Source organism: Pocillopora verrucosa, chromosome 13 (genome assembly GCF_036669915.1).
Source record: "Pocillopora verrucosa isolate sample1 chromosome 13, ASM3666991v2, whole genome shotgun sequence".
Classification (NCBI taxonomy): Eukaryota; Metazoa; Cnidaria; class Anthozoa; order Scleractinia; family Pocilloporidae; genus Pocillopora; species Pocillopora verrucosa.
The window spans coordinates 15378297-15400407 of record NC_089324.1 but is presented as its reverse complement, the minus strand read 5'-3'; the positions used below and the strand labels follow the sequence as shown (position 1 = coordinate 15400407).

Genomic DNA, 22111 nt, shown 5'->3' with positions numbered 1-22111 from the left:
TAAAAGTAATTACATAAAGTATAGCTAATTAAATCGTATGAAAGTGAGAGAATAATGTTATGTGAAGCGCTCGAGAAGTATTTAGTAATGTTAAGGTATGTGTATACGAAGTATGCTAAGTTTTTGGGAGATTTCTACTCCAAGCGCAGTCTATTAAGTATATTTTGGTTGCTTTTGGCCTCGCACCAGCTGCAGGCATTGTAATTAACAACGTATGAATAAATGGGTTTAGTTTCTAAGGAAATTGTGGTGCTGCGTCGGTGAGGGGTACAACGAGATAATTTGATTTTATAATCCAACTGCACAAGGTAGAGTTCAAATAACGCGAATATATGTATATACCACATGTGTACAGTTGGTTATTTTGTTCTGTAAAAAAATCCGTTTAACAGGCCGGCTACGCACGCTGCGCTTCTCTATCCACTTTGCTTTTCTCGCCTTATGAGAAATGAGCAGAAAGACTTGGCGGGAAAAAAAAAAAGCACTTGGATCATAAATAACCTAGTAGACTATTCATTGGTGTGTAGTATTGCCTAGTATTTTCACTCCTTGTTTGAATTCGACGAGCCTGTGGGGGAAGTCAAAATACGGCACAGCTCCTAAAAATACTCAGGTATGTCACCGCCAGATAAAGAAAATCCGAAAAAATCACCCTGAATCTTATTTCGCAAGATAATCATCTTACGGCTGGAGCTTGGGATGCCTGTGGTGTGAGTTCAGATAAGTTAAGTTTTTTTTTCTCTCAAGGTGAAGTAACGCGATATTTTCGTCCGTCTGAAAGTCATGCTCTTTTTTTGTTACATGCCTAACAACTCACGTTCCATCACGTACCATAAAAACAACGTCCGAAGTCCGCAAGAACATACCCAGTCATTGCACTACATGAACATTAGTCAATTTTTTACGTGCTTGAATTGTATTCCACCAACCAAATTCGCATCTACGCGCGCCCGTGTATTATTCACTTTTCATGACTCATTTCCTCGGGAAAGTTCACAATGTATCATCAACTTTTGGTTTTCCTGAGAATGTCACGCAACGGTAAAAACATCAGTATGGTCGTGAAACAAAAAGTGAGTCATTTGCATGTCGCGGTCGAGTGAACATCTTTGGTGGCAGCGAGAAGTTTTTAACGCTTGCCATTCCCAGCTCGAAGCGTTGCTTCTAAGTTATCACGAGCTAAATTTCAGAGGAGTAAAATCAAAATATTCCTACGTCGTGAGATCACTAGTAAAAGAGTACCCTCTCGACACCGTTCGTGTTATTAGTCACCTTCTGAAGAACTCATCAAAATATCTTAGGTCTTGCAAAATTTTACAAATTTAACAGGTTCTTAAGGACGAATTCAACGCTGCATCGCGGACGAAACGTCGTTTTAAGGTAAGCTCTGAAATAATTAATTAGACCAAGTGGATTTTTGTCTCACCCACTCGCAGTGTTCCATCAGTAACATTGCCAGTTTGTATTAACAAAGAAAAACTTATTACATTGTAAAATATAGACAATCCGGTATGAGGCGTGGGGTCCTGGTTTCATATAGGTCTTTCAGCAAAGTGAGCCGGCAACAACACACTAGACCATATGATCGCAGACAAGAGCAAGTTATGAAAATGTTATCGATCTAAAGTGCTGTGTCCCTTCTTACTCTATTTTCTTAGAAGAATATTTAGTGAGAACCGAGACAACTGAGTGTTACGAGATAATCTGAAGCCTTTTTCCTTTTTATTTTGATTATAAACTACCGTCTACGTGTCACATCCTGTTCGCATTATAGAAATTGAAAGAGGAAGCAGTTGTCACAAACACATGTTTCGAGGGGAGATGTAAAACGCTCCTTGCTTATTAAATGATATAAAACTTGGCAGGTATTTTCATTCAGAGAACAATTTAAGGCAACAAATCAAAATACGAATTCTTTAACACATCATTTGACTTCTTTTGAAAAAATGTTGGTTATATTAAGAACACAGCGTAACTGAATATTTATCAGCACACCTGTAGAAAATGAAAATAAGCTGAAATCCAGCTCGCACATAGATTTTGGAATAAATGATCGTCTTCTTTGCTCTGTTTTTTTTTCCTACATAAATTAACGAGTGAACCACATGCTCCTCGTTCTTGATCGTCATAACTCGAGTCGGAAATTTAACGAAAATTTGAAATGAGATTGCCTAATTGCATTTGCTTGTTCCACATAAAATCATGAGTGCTACCCGTTGGTGATTTTCATTGAAGGCATTCTGGGTGGCGAATATTTATCTATTAGTTTAGTTTGAAATGACAGAAGGAAATAGTCCAATATGAAAGAAAGAAAACATTGCAATTAATCCGACTCATTTCGTTAGTGCCATACCCCCTGACTGTGGTGTACTCAAAGTTCTACGGAGCATGCCCGAAGGTGTGGTTGCAAAAACAACATGGCACGATCGGTTAGAACTAAAGATCGTGTAGATTATTATTGCTTATAAAAGCGAAAGGAAATATAAACCCGGAGTAAAATTGTATCAAGTGTCGACAAGCGGAAATTGTCGAACAAAGTTTCGCATATTATCATGATAATTTTGCAGAGTTGCAAACAGTGGACTGCTGATTTTATGACTAGCGTATTTACGTGTACACTACAATATATCACATTTGAATTACCTACCTTAAAATGCCTGGCTAAATTTCCAAAGTGGCTACCAAAACAACGAAAAAAAGGGCCGATGCGGCGAGCGCTTTCTATATTTTTTGACTTGTTGTGATACATCCCTGGTGAAAATCTTTGAAGGATCTTTAACGATCCTACAAGATCGTTATGAGAACCTTTAAAGATCTTCAAAATTCTTGTTAAGATCTTCAGGGATGTTTCATTCTCTTGCCAGGATCTTCAAGGATCTTCAAAGTTCCTGTCAAGATCTTCAAGGATCTTTCATTTTCTTGCCAAGATCTTTAAGGATCTTTAATTTTCCTGTCAAGATCCTCGAAGATCTTGTCCGGATCTCCAAAAATCTTGACAAGAACTTCAAAGATCCTTTAAAGATCTTTGAAAATTCTTTGAGGATCTTCCAAATTCTTGTTAAGATCTTTGAAGATCTCTCATTTTCTTGCCAAGATCTTCAAGGATCTTTTACTTTCCTGCCAAGATCCTGAACGATCTTGGCAGGAAAATTTTGAAGATCCGTAAAGATCTTGGCAAGAAAATTAAAGATCTTGGAAAGGAAATAAAAGACCCCTAAAAATCTTGACAAGAAAATGAAAGATCCTTGAAGATTTTGAACATATATTTTTCATCCCACACATTTCTTTATAATTGTTTCTTGGCCAAGGCCTGGAGAGGTCAAGTATGATCGATATCTCGGATTTCTTGTAATGGAAAACTACCTTGTCGTCTTAAATAGAGTGAATTCATACTTAGAAACGAAATCACCATCAGAAAAGCAAGTAGAAGGAGGCAGTAGGGGAGGGGGTGTGCAGACTTTTGGGATATGTATATTTCTTTTTCTTTTGCTTCCCCATTTAAAAATCAAACAAGAGAATTTTACTTTGGTTTTGTAAAAGTTGTTTCTTATGATAAAGGATTCAGCATAAACTCTCTCCTCTTGTGGAGAAATGGTGGCCTTCTGATTAGTGAGGTGGAGTCAGGGTCAAGAGATCTGCATTTGTAACCTGGCCAGGTCATGTGTTTTGTTTTTGTGCAAAATAATTTACTCTCACAGTACCCCTCTCCACCCAGGAGTATAAATGGGTACCAGAAATTAGTCGGGGGGGGGGGGGGTAACCATGGGGTGTACTGTTATCATGTCCAGGGAAGAGTTGTAATACCTAATCGCTTCATGTGAGGAATCCAGGATTATAAGCTCAGGGCCTGGATGGGCCACTCTTAAATACAGACTTTACCTAACTACCTACTACAGCCTCTGGTTTAATAATTTCAATTGCTGCTGTTACAAATTATATGAACTTGCAACATACAGATGATTATTTTTTCCCAATTTATCGCAGACAATTAGGCTGTCTTTTGTAAATCTTGAAATTTTCAAAAATCCAGACAGAGGCGGAGTTTCAAAAAAATTCTCAAAAATCCAGACAGAGGCGGAGTTTTCTATACTATGTCTGAGCACTTTGTGAGCTTCTCGCCATCTGGTGGGACGCGTAATTAAGCACACAGTGGTAAAGGGCCCTTCCGCAGTATCACTTGACATTCGCTCGGTAATGTAAAAAAAACAACAACAACAAAGCGAGTAATACATATATATCCAAATTCTTTCATCACAGGAAAAGTTGTAGGACCTGATAGCATCTTAGGAACGGACCATTAGATTTTTGATGCGGGGGGGGGGGGGGGGGGTTTTGGGGGGTTGGGCAATAACCCCGAAAAAATCGAGCACGGGCTTAATGGAAGAAAACAAATCGTGCAATTGGCAAAGGACCCCCCCCCCCCCACCCACCCCGCATCAAAAATCTAATGGTCCGTCAATAAGGTACTTTTTACATTATTCCAAAATGGGTTTCATTCCGGAATGAAATGAATTTCATGCCACGTTGACATGCAAGATAATTTAGATTATAAAAACAGGTAGTAAAAACAAGTATTTACGTCCCTTTTCTATGCTTCCCTCGCTCCTACAGAGGATTCATACAGATATGAGTGTCGTACCGCGTTTACATTATACAGGTACAAAAGGTCGTCCAGAATAAGTGTTTCTTTCTGGAATGAAAACCTCAGTTAACTCATTCAGAAATGACTCGTTTCGAATAATTTTACTCTGGTATCATGTGGCAACCGAGATAAACTCATTCTTGAACAAAACTCATTCCGATATTATGTAAAAGGCCCCTAGGAGTTTTTATTCCCAGAGCATCATGCTATGCTTTCCTGCCAGAACACTATAAATTTCAATAGCGTTGAAGCAACAACCCGCTTTGAACTGCTACGCTGCCACTGAAATAACGCTTAGTGACCACAAAAGTAACATATTGTAATATTGTCAATTCAACATAAATAAAAATCTTCATACAGGGTAAATATTCATTTGTGTTGGTATCAATTATTGCGTGACTAGCTTCTGATGTAGCTGGGATAGGGGAAAACACAACGTAAAACTTGGGCTCCCGGCAAGAAGTAATACCCAAGCGTAATATAATGACCGAAACAGCTTATTGGTCTTATAAAATCATAATAATAATAATAATAATAATAATAACGAATTTTTATACAGGATTGAAAAACCCATCAGTGTGTAACACTGTTGTCCTTGGGGTCCTGTCAAAAATAATAAATAAATAAATAAAATAAAAAAATAAAATAAAATTTAACAAGATATAATCATTGATCTTAAGGTCTAGAAAAGCATACAATAAAATGAAAAAAAATTAAAAATTAAATAAAAATGCTCTGAAAAGGATACCTATAACCACGTTTAGATAGAATTTAACTAAAATAATCTCGCAATTTGTTCTTAAATTTCAGTCTCGAATCTAACGACCTTAGTTCAGCAGGCAGGTTGTTGAAAGTCTTTGCTCCTTGGTAATAGAAGCTCTTTTTACCAAATTCTAAACGAACTTTGGGTAATTTCACTGATATACCGTTATTCCTAGTGGCCTTAGAGTGAACCAGCCTTTCGAAGTAGTTCTTAAAGGGTGTGCAAACATTATTCAGGAGACAGTCGAAAACAAACAGACAGCTTTTACGCTTGATCAAATTGTTCACGGATGGGGGATTAAAAGAACTATTGCCGATAACTTTAAAGCCTCGTCGTTCGATGTTCTTTATCATTTCCTTTCGGTAATCCGGAAAGCTAAGACCAAGTGTTCCGCAATAGGTAAAGATAGGTGCGATCATAGTGTTATAGATCGATTCTGCACACTTTTGGTCGATCAAAGGACGAATTGATCGCAAGAGATTGATTCTGGTTGCAGCTTTTTTATAGATTTTGATTTTTTATAGATTTTATAGATAAATAAACTAGGTAGAAGTGTTAAGTTAGATTTTTTTTTCAAATTGTAGCGATTTATGCCTCCATATGCCAATAAAGGGTGGCGACAAATAGTCACACCATGTATATTTCATAGTCGCTAGCAAATAAATTTTGCCGGACTTTGAGTTCGTCTCACGATAGAACAACACAATTACACAAGAAAATTTTTACAGTAACCTTATAACCATCCCTTTTTATTTTAAAAGCTAGAAGCTCAGTAGATTTTGTCTTATTGGTCATTGTTAAAACTGTGTTTGTTTTGATGCTACTTTTCGACATAGAAAAAGTATGTCGGACAAAAATATTCACCAAAAAATAAATATTTTTGTGCCAGCCTCAATAATGTCAGGGGATTAAGTTTAGATGATAAAACAAAGGATTGTGTCAACACAAATACCGGAGGTCAAGTAAATTCGTTACATGAGGTCACACAACTCGGGTAATATTCAGAGTGAAAATTTGCATATTTGAGCGGTCGAACGAAAAAAAGTCATTTCTCAAAAACTAAAATACATTTTCACAGAAAAACTGCACCACAATTATTAGGACATATTGGGATACAAAATATGAAAGTAGGAGAGAAAACGAATTTGGGCGACTTGCCGCTGTTTGTCTGATGCATGTTGACATTAGCTCTTAATTGGCTTCTGATTTTGTGTCTATGTATCCCTTCCATTCTCAGAAGCGAAAAAATATTTATTTTGCTACTGGGTAATATGTTGAGCTGATGTTTACAACCATTTTCAACCACCTTTTTTTCAGGCCAGGATGACTTAAAAAAACAACTTTTTAAGAAGCATCAATCTTCTTACAGTTGCTATGGCTACAGGAAGAAGTTCAATTAAAGTTCCATGTGAAAATGAAGACTTACCTGACAAAGAAAATGCACCAGATTTTGATGAGGACACTTTACGAGGTGAGCAAGGTTCAACTTCGGCTTCAGTTATTGTTAGAGCAATTTCTATTCGATTAGTTTCAAGAATGCAAGCAGATGTGGAAAAGGATTTATCCAGTGTATGACCGCTTTAAAGGATATTTGGCCAGTCATGACTCTCTTCTATGATTACAATATGCTGTTCATTGAGAAGATCTATGACACAGAAACCTTTGTTATTTTCTTTTCTAACAGTTCAAAGCAATAACACAAAGTTATAATAAGTTAAGACTTTATTTGATCATCATATAACATCCATTGTAAGTTTGCATCATAGGTACCATCATCATCATCATCATCATCTTTCTATTTCAATGAAACATAAGGAGGAGGGGAGGGGGTTTAACCCTGCCTGACTGGCGTTAGGGAATTTGAATAAAAACTGTCACATCTAATTTCCAGTAGAGTACAAGTGTTAATTATCATTGAATATGGAGGTGTTTAAGGCAGATAGTGCACTTTCACTAACAAATGCCTCAGAAGAAATAAGGCTTCAAGGTCTAGGTTTTAAAGCTTGGTCAATTAGTTTTTAAAGCTTGATCAACTAGTGGAAAGTACTAGTGGAAAGTGAAATTGCTAATTATTTCGCCTTTTACATAAGATTGTGTGGGGCATTTTAACATTTTATTAATTTTGCTCAGGGCATATTTTAGGAAACCTATCTCCAAAATCTCTCATCTCCAGGGGTTTGCCTCAAGTTGAGTGATGCTTAATTCTCATCATTATTCTTACCCATGTTGTCACCTACATTGTTAGCATCATCAGAACTATTGAAAATCTGCAGATTTGAAATCTCCAGATCTTGGCAGCTCTGACTATACACGAATAAATATTAACTACGACCACAGACTTTGACACCCATTTTTTAATTTTTTTTCGAATTATTTTATTTTTTCTTTGCAGCCACAGCTGATGTTTATAGGAATGAGGGTAATGAGGCCTTCAAGAAAGGAGATATCATCAATGCTATTCATTTTTACACCAAAGGAATTAAAATCAACTGCAATGACAAAGAACTGAAGGCCAAACTGCACAACAACAGGGCAATTGCACATTCTAAACTTGGTAAGATGATGAGAGCTTTAATATGCATTTTTTTCTTCTATTTTGAAGCTATTAAGTTGTCAGAAGTAGTTTTCTGAAAAAGGTGATGATTTTGAATGCATGCCCGAAAAAATTTACATCTTATCTTGGCCTCTCAAATATACAAAGAAGTAACCTCTTACCACAGATATCAACGAGCATCACAAGTTTTTCCCAAAATTATAGTAATGGTAGTTGATTTGCAACGTGTATGGTTAATCAAAGATATTTATTTCAATAACAGGAAATCACCAGGATTCACTAAGGGATGCAGAAGCAGCCATTGAGTTAAATCCAACTTTCCTTAAGGCAATTGTGAGAGGTTAGATATGTTAGCTGTGCTATAAAATAATAATAGTAATAAAAAAAGAACTCAACACTCTAAACTTAAATGAGGTTAAATGGAGTTCAATCTTGTCTCAATTGACTTTAATTAAGAGGTCGAAACCACCCTGATGTACATTTGAATCCAGTTCTTGACTGCTACGCCATTACTTCCATTAATCATGATGAGAATATTATTTTGAACGGGATGAAGAACTCAATGCGGAATGCAAAGCAAAATTTCAGCATGAATATTTTAGTTCCTTAAGTTCAATGAGTCACAGGTGTCAGATATGTTAAGAGCGTGTCCACGAGAGCACCGGGCAGTCGTGCTACATGCCATCTCACCGATTTCAATGAAACTTTGCCAGTTTAAAGGGTCTTCCCCAAGACTCAAAAAGACAAACTGGTTTCTGTTTTGTTTTTTTTCTGGGGGGAGATAGACAACCCCCCCTTTTTTTTCTTAGTTTTCACCAAGAAAATCGCTTCATATAGGTAAAATGTATGAAGGTCTTACTACGATGGTATTTCACCAATTACTTTGAGGATTTGCACACACATTTTTACATCCTTAGTTAATGTCTGCTGCAAGCATCAGTCAGTTTGATTGACGGCTTGTCAATCAACAGAGGCAAATATACGACTGTGTTTTTAGACTTTTCGATTGATCTAAATATTTTACAACTTTGAGGTCAAATATCTCCCGTTGCCAGAAAGCTACAACACTTATCTTAATTACCCTTTATAACCCATCATTTCATCTCTGAAAATCATCAAAAAAATCTGTGGGTACTACCGTATTTTTGTCTTGGATGCCTTTTAAAATCTGCGACTGTGACAAGTTTCTCTCAACTACACCTGTCACGCACTTCTTGCTCTCGGCGGAGTAATAAACCTACATTTTTTAGCTCTTTATACAAGATGGTTGTTAAAGAAAGGTAAAAAATGTGAAAAACGTTCGAGATTTTTTGTAGGAATGGAAAATTTCACATTTAGAGAGATGCATGTAGACGAAAAATCAATGGCAAAATCGTAGCGTTTCTTTCTTCAGTCGTTTATCACTTTGAAGATTTGCTAAAATCAGCAGATATGGCTTTTGTAGGGCACAAAACATTCATTAGTCTATAATTTGATTGTTTAGCATCATCATTGCTCATTTTAGGAGATTTTAAAGTCACATGCTGCGTGTTGGTTGATATTACTACATGTTCCAGTGTACTACAACTTCGGCTTTTACAGACGAGAAATTCTGCGCTCTCGCTTGAGAGCAAATATCAATAGTTCTATCGGACTAAAAACTGTGCTTCTATCCCGAAAATAAAATTCAAATAGAGTTGTCGTTGTCACTTACCGCCATCGAACATTTCCATGCAGAACTCCGCTAAGCTAACATCTGTTGTGTGACCCGAAGACTCTCAGTAGGAATTATTCAAGCGCGTTGTTCATGCTGTCTGCTAAATAACAATTTCAGAGTAATCTGCAGATCTCTATGATTATTTGCCTGCTTCGATTGTAAAATATCTGCATATTTTTTTCAAGCATTCTATTACTACATATAAATCCACATCTCTCTAGATAGAGTGTTGCCGGGTTTAATTGCGTGACTTGTAAAATTTTAAAATAAGAATGAGCCAGCATTAATTTGACGAGTAGGCTTCCTGCAAATCTCCCTTGATGAAATCCCAAGACATAGCCAGTTGTTTTCGTGAGCAAAGACAATAAATGTGAAAGAAAAGTGAGATGCAAATGTCTTTTTTTTTTAAGCTTAATAGCAGCTGTACCCTCTCCTGCAGTCTTCGTTTAAACTTTGCAAGGTTCCTCCTTATCTTCTGCCTTGTTCGGTCAGTTTCGAATTCTGAAGCTAGATCATTGGCATCGGCCTCTCCGTCCTCATTCATATTTACAGAGGGGGACCTCATCAATAAAGCAATTTTTGTTACGGCAGATAACCGGCTGAAGTATCGAGCGATTTGCTGCTGTATCAACCGGTCAGTCTTAGACAACATTTCTGACTGGTGTCGTCTCTTAAACTCTCTCGATATTTGGGAAATCACATTAGAGGCGGTTGCCTTACTAGTTTCCTCCCTTGTCCAGCACACGTCTAGGAGATAATTCTCTGCTTTCTGAGAAAAGGTGGCTGTTTTTTGTGTTTTCCAAAGAGCCCATCCAAAGTCCACTTGGCTAGTTAAGGATTGTTCGTCAGAATTTTTACTTGAGGTCCGACCTTGAACGTAGCCATCCGCTATAGAATGGCAAGCCGGTCTTAGTCCATTTCCTCTTGATCTTATCCAAGGCAAACTTTTTTTGTCGGCTTCACTGTGTTTGTCTTTGTCAAGGTACATTTGGATGGCAGCCAATGACTGAAATGTCCTGATACATCCTTCTTTTAGCAAGAATATCTCGCTTTCTTGTTCCTTCTATGACGGATTGGGTATAGTTCTCGCGATGACCCACGTTCAGAAATCTGTGCACGTTGCTGATAACCACCCGCTTCTACGATTAGTTTGCTGAAGGCTTCTAATGTGATGAGCCTAGTGAGACCCTGAGGTGCTTCAAACCGTGCCAGTTGGTCTGCGCTATAAACTTGTCGCAGTTCTTAAGTCAGAGGGAGGATCGCCCACCTCTATCTATGTGAGCTCCTCTACAGTACCTGCGTATCCCTAGCAATTATATGATATAAAGTTCATCTCAGTCACAAATAACCAGTTAGGAAAACTGATGCTCAGATAAGCGCTCTTCTTGCCCTTCTTCCTTATTCATTGCCGACTCTAAGATAGCAGCTACAGTAAGCGTTCTATTTAGGTTTACAGTCACCTTGCCGCTACCAGGAAGACTCGCTACCAGCTTTGATTTCTTCTGCCATCAGTAGATTCATCTCTCTCTCACTTTATGTCTCCGATTTTTATGAGGAGGATACTGGCATTTACGAACCCGAAGGTCTGAATCTCACACCAAGTGGTGCACGATATTTGAGGTACATCGTGAAATCTCGGCCTTCGTAATCTCCAAATAAGCCAATACGCGCTAGAATAAGCTCCATCTCGGACGAAACGCATGTTTGGGATACACCGATGTCTCTCAAATGTTTTTTTTAAGCTGTATACCCACGAATTTAGAGGTATGAGCTGTTGCCGTCCCTGTCCAGCGCGAGAAAAATAACATTTGGTTCTACAGTTAGTTGCAAAGGAACAAGACAACTGCACCATCTTGACTTTATCAATTCGAGTGTTAGATTGAATTGAGGGCTTTTTAGACACTCGATTTCTTATATGACATCACTATGAAGACGTAATACAACTGATACACCTACACTACATAGGATTAAAATGTCTGTTGCGCTGTTGCGAGAAGGAGGAAAATATTACTGGAAGTGTAAACTCTTTTTAAAAAGAGTTTCAGAGACGTTTCAGAGATGTCTAGTTTTGATCGGCTGTCACAAAAGATGACCCCCACTTAAATTTACTAGGAAAAATGAACTTACCAACTCCTTGTTGAAAAAATTGGAATTCATTTGACCGATACGCCGGTTGTTTCAATTTTGCTTTTTCCTCGGGCTGCTATAAAACAGTTCATAAATTGACTAATGAATAAAAAAATAAAATATTTTGAAATACCGTTCGGAATTTGCCTTTTTTTTCTGCGTGCAAATCAAGGGTAGACAAAGTTTTTAAAACATTTGACTAGAATTTCATGGAGTTCACCTCGATAATTTTCGTCGGCCAGAGTCAAGACGCGCCAAGGTAAGGGACATCGCCCTCCAGTAAAATAATTTTCCAAAGAATAAACGTGGCAAGCGTGAGAAAACGCACATTTTTTTTATCATTGTGATCAAAGCCCAATAATGTACCTAAATTGGTACTTACGGTATCAAACCATCGATTATGACAGGGTGAACTTAATTTTTCTGTCGAGGTCGACGTGACTTCACATTAAAAGCGTTTTTGACGGAACAAACTAGTGAGCATCACTGCACGAACTGAGAAAGTAAAAACTTGTATTTATCTCCCACGCGTTTCGTCTGACAATAGTAGACTTCATCAAGGATTTTTTCAAGTAGGGTAAATAAGCTTGCTCATATACAAATAGTAAATAAGTTGTCTCTTTGCTATTGAAGCCAATGGATAGAATTCGCCAGGTGCGCCTACGGTGTTATACATGCGTGACATTTTCCGGACGTTACATGTACGAGTACGTGATACGTTTGAGGGTCACAGATTTAGGGTAAATATTTCACCCTCAACATCACGCAATGTCTCTAGTTTATAGAGGTCTTAGAACGTTTCATTATATGGAGTTGCCTTCCGCGGGTAGAAGGCTACAAGCGAATTTCTCAGGCGTAATTGCCTTTGATTTCTTAATTGATGTTGTCGCAAACCTGGTTTTTGGGAGTCACGAGACAAAAAAAACTTATGAGGACCTAGTTTCATGTTCTAATGGAAATAAATAGCAAATAAAAACACATTTTCTTGAGAAATAAAGTCACAAATGACGGGGGTTCTCTGAAACAAGTAGTGATAGAAAAGGATTTCAGTTCTGGTCAATATTGACTTTTCACGGCCTACTTCCAAATCTGAGGGAACGCACTGAGGGAATAAAAAAACATAAATGTGTGATAATGCAAGCAAGAGAATGAAAATCCAAATGAAGAAAAAGGAGAAAACATAGGAACCCGTTTTGCAGCGTGCAGATATCTTTCGAGCCCGACCCACACACCTAAGCCCGACACCACCCAGAGAAACTCGAAAGAGTCCTGTATATGAACTAGCTCGCACGTGCACGCAGGAAAGGCCATGACAATCAGCGAAAACAATAGCAAATGCAAATAATATTTGCAGTCAAAAAACAGAAAAATAAGATAACAGAAGGATTAAGAACTTTCTAGAAGTATCTTCTTGAAAAAAAAAGATGAACAATTTTTACTTCTCATGAAAAGTCACGCAGTAACCCTACAAATACTATTTCTATACGTGGAATTTCTTGATGGTGGAAAGTGGAAAAAACATTTTCCAGTCTTATTTTCTGGAAACATGGCGTAATTAATGAATTTATGGGGCTATTGATATTTCCTATCAAATAAGGGGGGCAGAGTTTCCCGTCATGCGCGGTATGGAAAAGCCGAAGTTGTTACACTCGGGAACTTGTACGTCAACAAGCAGGCGACATGTGACTTTAAAATCTCCTCTCCTGTTACAGTTTCCTTATTGTAAACTGTGCGATAATAATAATAGACGATCAAAGTATAGGCTAATGTTTTGTTCTGTACAAGAGCCCTATGTCCTGATTTTAGCAAATGTCACAATCGCAGATTTTAAAAGGTATCCAAGACAAAAATACGGTGGTGCCCAAAGATTCTTTGGATAATTTTCAGAGATGAAATGATGGGTTATAAAGGGTAATTAAGATTAGTCTTGTAGCTCTCTGGCAACGGAAGATATTTGACCTCAAAGTTGTAAAATATTTAGATGAATCGAAAAGTCTAAAAACACAGTCGTATATTTGCCTCCGTTGATTGACAAGCTGTCAATCAAACTGACTGATGCTCGCGGCGGCCATTAACTAAGGATGTAAAAATATGTGTGCAAATCCTCAAAGTAATCAGTTAAATACCATCGCAGTGAGAGCTTCATATATTTTACCTATTTGAAGCGATTTCATTAGTGAAAACCAAGAAAAACCGGGGGTGGTCTATCTCCCCACGGAAAAAACCAAAACAGAAACCAGTCTGTTTTTTTATTTAATTTTGGGGTAGAGCCTTTAAATTGACAAGGTTTCATTGAAATCGGTGAGATGGCATGTAGCACGACCGCCCAGTGCTCTCGTGGACACGCTCTTAAGTCACTATCTAGCTGTTTTAGAAAGAAGGATCAGGACTTACCTAACTCTTAGTGTTTTTGTGGGAGTTGTTGATCCCAATTTAATTGTTCTTAGAAGTTTCAGTTGTCTGTAAAGCTAAATAAATCTAACTGAAACCTAATAGGGCCTGTTTATTCTTTTCCGTTTAGTTTCTTTGTTTCGTTTTGTTTTGTCTTTTTTTTTTCTTCTGGTCTGTAATGATTTCAATGGTTTCAGGTTCTTTTCTCAAAATTAAGCTACAGTAGTAGTATGCTTCTTTGTGTTGTTGCCTACAGGAGCCGCTGCTTGTGTTGAATTGAAGAGATTTGAAGAAGCAATCAGTTGGTGTGATAAGGGACTAGTTGTATCCTTTGAAGGAATCGTTCATTTTTAACCGTGGGTATAAAAAAAAAGTTTCCACAATTTGATGTTTCAAGGGAGAAAATACAAAGAAGGGTATTAATTATGATGGGAACTTGTCAGCTCATATACTTTAAGTGTGTGTGATTAAAAATATAGGAGAAGTTATTACCTCATGACTTATTAATGAAATTACTCCTTTTAGCCAATTTGACTTAGTTCTACTATCCGTGCCAATAACTGTTACATTAGTTTAAATAACCCTTTAATTTCCAGACCAAATTTGTCTAGAAACGATAATAACAAAGTAGTTTGCATTTAAAAAGCAGCAATGTTTTTAACATAACAAGGTCACCCTTTATCATCCCTCTTGTTCAGAGGCTTGGGAACCAAGCACGCAAATGTTAAAATGGACTATTACATATCAATATGATCAGAAACATAATCTTTTTTGTTTTTTCCACATTTTTAACCCTTAACATAAAAAAGATTGACAAATACAATATGATATTGTTGTCATTAAGACTTCAGTCTGTCAGTGAAGTGGGAAATAAGTCCATGGAGGAAAAAGATCCTATTAGCCATGACCACGGTAGTGCAAGTTCAGGTGATGTCAAGAAAGTCATAGATCTCTATAATTGGGGAGAAGAAGCCATAGAGTACCTCAACCTATATCTTAAAAAAGCTAAAGAAGTAGGAGACAAGCATGGGGAGGGTGACGCTAATGGCAGTCTTGGCAATGCTTATCACCGTCTGGGTGAATTCAAAAAAGCCATAGAGTACTACAACCTACATCTTAAAATCGCTAAAGAAGTAGGAGACAAGCATGGGGAGGGTAACGCTTATGGCAATCTTAGCAATGCTTATATTAGTGTGGGTGATTTCAAAAAAGCCATAGAGTACTACAACCTACATCTTAAAATAGCTAAAGAAGTAGGAGACAAGCATGGGGAGGGTGGTGCTTATGGCAATCTTGGCAATGCTTATCACCGTCTGGGTGATTTCAAAAAAGCCATAGAGTACCACAACCTACATCTTAAAATAGCTAAAGAAGTAGGAGACAAGCATGGGGAGGGTAACGCCTATGGCAATCTTGGCAATGCTTATATTAGTCTGGGTGATTTCAAAAAAGCCATAGAGTACTGCAACCTAGATCTTAAAATAGCTAAAGAAGTAGGAGACAAGCATGGGGAGGGTGGTGCTTATGGCAATCTTGGCAATGCTTATCACTGTCTGGGTGATTTCAAAAAAGCCATAGAGTACCACAACCTACATCTTAAAATAGCTAAAGAAGTAGGAGACAAGCATGGGGAGGGTAACGCTTATGGCAATCTTGGCAATGCTTATCAGAGTCTGGGTGATTTCAAAAAAGCCATAGAGTACCACAACCTAGATCTTAAAATAGCTAAAGAAGTAGGAGACAAGCATGGGGAGGGTGGTGCTTATGGCAATCTTGGCAATGCTTATCACCGTCTGGGTGATTTCAAAAAAGCCATAGAGTACCACAACCTAGATCTTAAAATAGCTAAAGAAGTAGGAGACAAGCATGGGGAGGGTGGAGCTTATGGCAATCTTGGCAATGCTTATCACCGTCTGGGTGATTTCAAAAAAGCCATAGAGTACTACAACCTACATCTTAAAATAGCTAAAGAAGTAGGAGACAAGCATGGGGAGGGTAAAACTTCTGGCAATCTTGGCAATGCTTATATTAGTCTGGGTGATTTCAAAAAAGCCATAGAGTACTACAACCTACATCTTAAAATAGCTAAAGAAGTAGGAGACAAGCATGGGGAGGGTAACGCTTATGGCAATCTTGGCAATGCTTATCACCGTCTGGGTGATTTCAAAAAAGCCATAGACTACTACAACCTACATCTTAAAATAGCTGAAGAAGTAGGAAACAAGCATGGGGAGGGTAACGCTTATGGCAATCTTGGCAATGCTTATATTAGTGTGGGTGATTTCAAAAAAGCCATAGAGTACTACAACCTACATCTTAAAATAGCTAAAGAAGTAGGAGACAAGCATGGGGAGGGTAACGCTTATGGCAATCTTGGCAATGCTTATCAGAGTCTGGGTGATTTCAAAAAAGCCATAGAGTACCACAACCTACATCTTAAAATAGCTAAAGAAGTAGGAGACAAGCATGGGGAGGGTGGTGCTTATGGCAATCTTGGCAATGCTTATCACCGTCTGGGTGATTTCAAAAAAGCCATAGAGTACCACAACCTAGATCTTAAAATAGCTAAAGAAGTAGGAGACAAGCATGGGGAGGGTAAAACTTATGGCAATCTTGGCAATGCTTATATTAGTGTGGGTGATTTCAAAAAAGCCATAGAGTACCACAACCTAGCTCTTAAAATAGCTAAAGAAGTAGGAGACAAATCCTTTGAGGCAATGGCCTACTCTTCACTAGGATGCGTTTTTGAGTTGCAAGGTGGACTGCCAAAAGCCGTTGAGTATTATCAAGCTAGCATAAACGTATTCGATTCCTTGAGAGTACTTCTAAAATCTAAAGATGAGTGGAAAGTTAATTTTCGAAATCAGCATCAAATGGCGTATACGGGTTTGTGGAGAGTTCTCGTAGAACAAGGTAATGTAGATGAAGCCTTATTTGTTGCTGAGAAAGGGCGAGCTCAAGCTCTGACCGACCTCATGGAATCCAGTTTTTATGGTGGAACAAGTCACCACAAGGGAGAAGATGAAGATTTCACAGTTTTAAAAAACGTTCCATCAAACACCGTCTTTCAGGCAGTGGACAAAGCTAACGTCAATCTTTGGGTTGTTTCCGAAGGAAAACAAGTTCGGTTAAGACAAAGTAAACTCAAAGGTTTTGTTTCAGAGAATAGTGGAGTTAGCCAGTCCTTTGAGTCGTTCATGCTCGGTGTCTATACACAACTTGGTGTTCGTTCTAATGTGAGATGCGAGAATCGATCTTTGGATGCTCTGAGGGGGAGCCGTTCAAAAGTGGACGAGGAAACTAAAGAAGACAGCCCTCGACCTCCCATCCAACAAAAAGAATGCTTGAGCACTTTGTATGATACCGTCATGAAGCCAGTGGCTGACCTGGTTCAAGGGGATGAGCTAGTCATTATTCCCGATGGACCCCTGTGGCTTGCTCCTTACGCTGCATTGAAGAATGGTAATTCTAATTACCTGTGTGAATCGTTCACAATCCGACTCGCTCCATCGTTAACAAGTCTTAGACTCATCGCCGATTGCCCAGATGATTATCACAAAAGCAGTGGCGCGTTGCTTGTAGGAGATCCGTGGGTAGCCGAGGTTACTAACAGCGAGGGAGAGAAAGTCCTCGAGCAGCTTCCGTGTGCTAAAGAAGAAGTAGAAATGATCGGAAAAATTCTGAATATCACGCCAATCACTGGCAGTCAGGCCACGAAACGTGAGGTGTTGAAAAGACTCAGTTCCGTTTCCTTAGTTCACTTTGCGGCACACGGATGTATGGAAACTGGCGAAATTGCTCTTACACCTAACCCAGACCGAATATCCACTGTGCCAACGGAGGAGGATTACATTTTAACAACTGGAGATGTGCTGAATGCTCAACTTCGGGCCAAACTTGTTGTGCTTAGTTGCTGCCACAGCGGCCAGGGCGAAATCAAGGCTGAAGGTGTGGTTGGCATTGCGCGCGCTTTTATGGGGGCTGGTGCTCGGTCTGTTGTGGTGTCCCTGTGGGCGATTGAAGACAAGGCTACTCTTGAGTTCATGAAATACTTTTATCAACAACTTTCAGGAGGTAAACGAGCAAGCGAGTCACTGAACCTGGCCATGAAAAGCCTCAGAGAATCAGACAAGTTCTGCGACATCAAACACTGGGCGCCCTTTTTGCTGATTGGAGATGACGTCACTCTTGACTTCATGGCAAAGGAAAGAGAAAATTTGAATATGAAATCACATAAATGAAAACTTTTTATTTCATCTCAAAATGAATGACGCAGGAACTTGGAAGGTTTAAATGCTTCTCTATTTTGGAGTTTTTTGGCTATTTTTCATGACTTTTCACTTTTTTGTTAAATGGAACTTGAGATGTGTGACTTTACTTTGATGAAGAAATAAAACAGACTATTTCAGTATATTTTGTTCAATGGAATTGCTATTTTTTTACCTTTACAAATTTAGATACTTGCGAAGAGAACAAGATACAACAAGGCTTTTGTTGTTAATGCCTGAAGTTGTTGAAGGCGACTACGAGGTTTTCGTTTCGCCAAAAGGACACTCAGATCTATTCGTTTATTGCAATCAGTTGTATGGGAAATAATTTGAAGGTTTTTTTCTTGTACACAACCAGGAGCTTGTCCACAGGGTTTTAATTACGTTGATACTCTAAGCTTTTGATAAGCAAAGAAACAGTTCGTCATTTGCAAAAGGTGGCGAAATTTTAATTTCAAAAATGTGATTTGCAAAATTCGCAGCCATATGTGAATTAATCTTAATGGTTTTTCTACGTCATAAATTACTTTGTTGCAATTTGCAATTATCTTTACAAAAAAATTGATTATCATTTTCAACTTTTTTTCAATTCATTTTAATGCAATCTAATTCCATCAGTGCCAAGATTGCCATTCTAAGCTTAATTTGAAGAAGTAATCATCAGAGATGATGTTGTTGAATTTACTGACCATATGTTAGAGACATTAGACCTACTCTCAGGGGTGTGGCCAGCGTCTAGTCCCGTGGGCCCGGCCGACAGTTGTTTTCCGCCCACTTGACTTTTCTAATATGACTCTTACAAATGTTGAAACAAAAATTGAAATTTCCCAGGAAAAAGGCCTACAACAAGTCAAAGAGCTGACTACAACGGCCTGCTTTCAATCAAACGAGTTTGATGAATTTTAGTCCGTTTTATCAAACACTCATCTGTTTGTTTTAAAAAACCACGACAGACAAATTGTCCATGTAATCTAAACAAGGAAATAGCGAAGCAGAGTTTACTTTAACTGAAGTTTCCATAGCTGTGACTTTTAATGTATGTGACATGGAATTTGTTGTTTCTAGTAGAAAAATGTTTACGCTAATAAATTAGGGAAACAGTTGAAGTAAGCCATGTAGTCCTCAATGGGAATTATTCTGGTGAAAATGTTTATGAATAAATGTAAATGTAGTCCGCAATAAAAAAGTTGACGGCGCCAGGATAAAACTTGCATTTTTTTGAAAATTTCCAGTTCAAATTTTTTTCATGGCTTTAAATTTACCTTAGTATAATTTGAAGATGTCGGATGATATCTTTCTTAGATTTAAGAATTTATACTTAGGTATTCCGAGCACGCTTTGTGATTAGAACCCGTTATGTGGTCAAAAGTTTAAGGTATAATGTATCACGGCTGTTTTAAAAGAAATTTTTGTAAAATCAATCTTAATTTTTGGCAGGTTTTCATAACTACCATTGGTATATGCTGGTATAAAATGTAATAGTTAACCTCGCACACGGTTGAATATGATGTAACGTAGGATTTTAACAACAAGCTGGGACAGTTTTAACTAAATATGCTTTTTATAATGTCAGTGTATTTCGTGTGAGTTGTTTTGATGCTATTTGTATTTAAAGTTGAAGCTATTTGTCCATTTACCTTAGTTTTTATTCATTAACTCATTAACTCCCAAGTTCTGAAGAAAAATTCTCCCAACTGATAAGAAAGTGTTTCTTTGTTGCTTCATTCTGAAAATTCGATGAAACATAACGTTTCTAGTGAAAAATAATCCGCTAGTTTAGATTTTCTCTAATTCTTATTGACACCATGTTTGTCGGTGCATTAATTTTGTGAGGAGAATTTAAGTTATGATCAGTCTTGGGAATAAATGGGTTCATTTTAGTGTCTCCGTTTAGCGCGTACTTTACTTAATGCCTTGAACAATTTATTGCAGTTTGTATTGTACTTTTTTTTACTTTTTTGTGTAAGAGAAATAGAGAGTGTATAAAATACAAAACTGCGTTGATTTTCATTGTCTGTCTCCATATTCTAGGGATTCACGTGAGATGTAGAGAGAACAGATCCTATGGGGACTTCAATGCTTATTTTGACCCGTCAAGTTGATAATCTTTGCAGCTGACAGTGTCCTGACATTCCATGTTTCAAGCCCTCACCCACTAAACAAACGCTCGCCACCTCTTCGATTGTGTCTCTTTCACTGTCTAACGTTCTCCATATTGTCACACGATTTTGAATGCCGACGGACGTGTTCATACTGTTACCTGTGTGCGCCCTTTTTACCTTTATCCTCACACAAGTTTTTACACCTTTTCACATTTGCGCATCTCTTTTTTCTCCTTCCTTTGGTTCCTTCCCTTTTTTTCATCGTACTTTTCCTTTATTCCCATTTTTACACGCACTTCTTTCATCGCGCTCAACTTTATTCTTCTACGCGCTTCATTAGACGCGACTATCTCCTTGTCTGTTTCAGTTTTCATTCGTCTCAATCCTCGCGCAACGTCAGGTCTCTTACAACTCATATACCTCCTTACTCCCCCAGAGTAGTTGTTATTATGCTTATTTTGTTCACTTTAGGATAGTGTCCTCTTAGCATCATTTCTGGTAAAACCTCAGTTTTCCTTTCGACTCATTCCCAGTCCACAGGGTCTCTCAATTTTAAATCTCACTTGCCAGTGTTTACTCTCCTTCGTTCTCTCATCACAGTAGCAGCTATAAAACGAAAGAGCTCCCTCCAAGTCTTTGCGACATAATCGATGCATTTTGTTGGAAACGAGTCCTTCAATGTCCAAATTAAGGCTTCTTCTATCATCTGATTGGGAATGGATCAAACTCTCGCCCAGGGTCCACCTACATCGCGAGTCCAAGATGGCAGCAGGCCAATCCACAGACTTCTCCGGGTCGATAGCCGCCATCTTGGATGTAGACGCAGAGAGGACCTTGAAAAAGAGTTTTGACTAAACAATAATTAAGAAAAGTTAAGTTATTGTAATGCTTCCTAAGAGGTAGTCGATAACAGCCCGAGAGATTTATTATGAGTAAACACGTTCCGTCGGTTATTCGACTCCATGTCTCCTTACGTTGTAGAATAAACTCCTCGAATACACACGTCTATATGCCCCTCTCCCCCTCCCTTAAATAGCAATATACATCCCTCTACTACAACTTTTATCATAATACAGCACAATACAACATTATACCCCTGAGTAGCACTGTAAATCCGTCAAATGCAGTAACTGTGCAGCGCATCACAACAATATGAACCCCTGAATAGAACTGTGCTTCCCTCTACTGAATTTTACATCACCATACAGCGCTCTGTATACTATTGCTCCAATTTGGCGCGAAAATAATTTAGGATATTTGTCCGCAGACATTATCTATTCCAAGATGCCAAAACTGTGAGCTTCGAGGGACAGACAATGTCCAAGGACAAATATCCGAACATATTTTCGTGCAAAATAGAGGCTATTGTGATTTTTATCCTTCAACTATTTTGCAACGCTCGTGAAAAAATCTTTATGAACAGCTCACTGAATTGAATTAAAGTTTAAACAAAGGCTTATCGAGGTGGACGTCAGGTTTACAAATTGGGGAATATCGCTTGCGTGATATTCTCGGATATCACCCAGTATTAGCTGTGGGATATTTAGTTACTAGCTGCGTTTACACCA

The 22111-nt window shown here is 38.1% G+C and overlaps 2 protein-coding genes across 2 annotated transcripts in view; one reads left to right on the top strand and one right to left on the bottom strand.

Moving 5' to 3' along the window:
- LOC131783675 (uncharacterized) overlaps window positions 1-22111 on the bottom strand; it is a 205270-nt gene that overhangs the window by 44759 nt on the left and 138400 nt on the right. The window lies entirely within an intron of this gene.
- Window positions 8278-20419, top strand: LOC131799260 (tetratricopeptide repeat protein 28-like). The gene is made up of 3 exons (XM_066160791.1): window positions 8278-8299; window positions 14430-14497; window positions 14983-20419. Exon 3 carries the CDS (start codon window positions 14998-15000, stop codon window positions 18412-18414), a length of 3417 nt encoding a protein of 1138 aa, XP_066016888.1. The 5' UTR covers window positions 8278-8299; window positions 14430-14497; window positions 14983-14997; the 3' UTR covers window positions 18415-20419.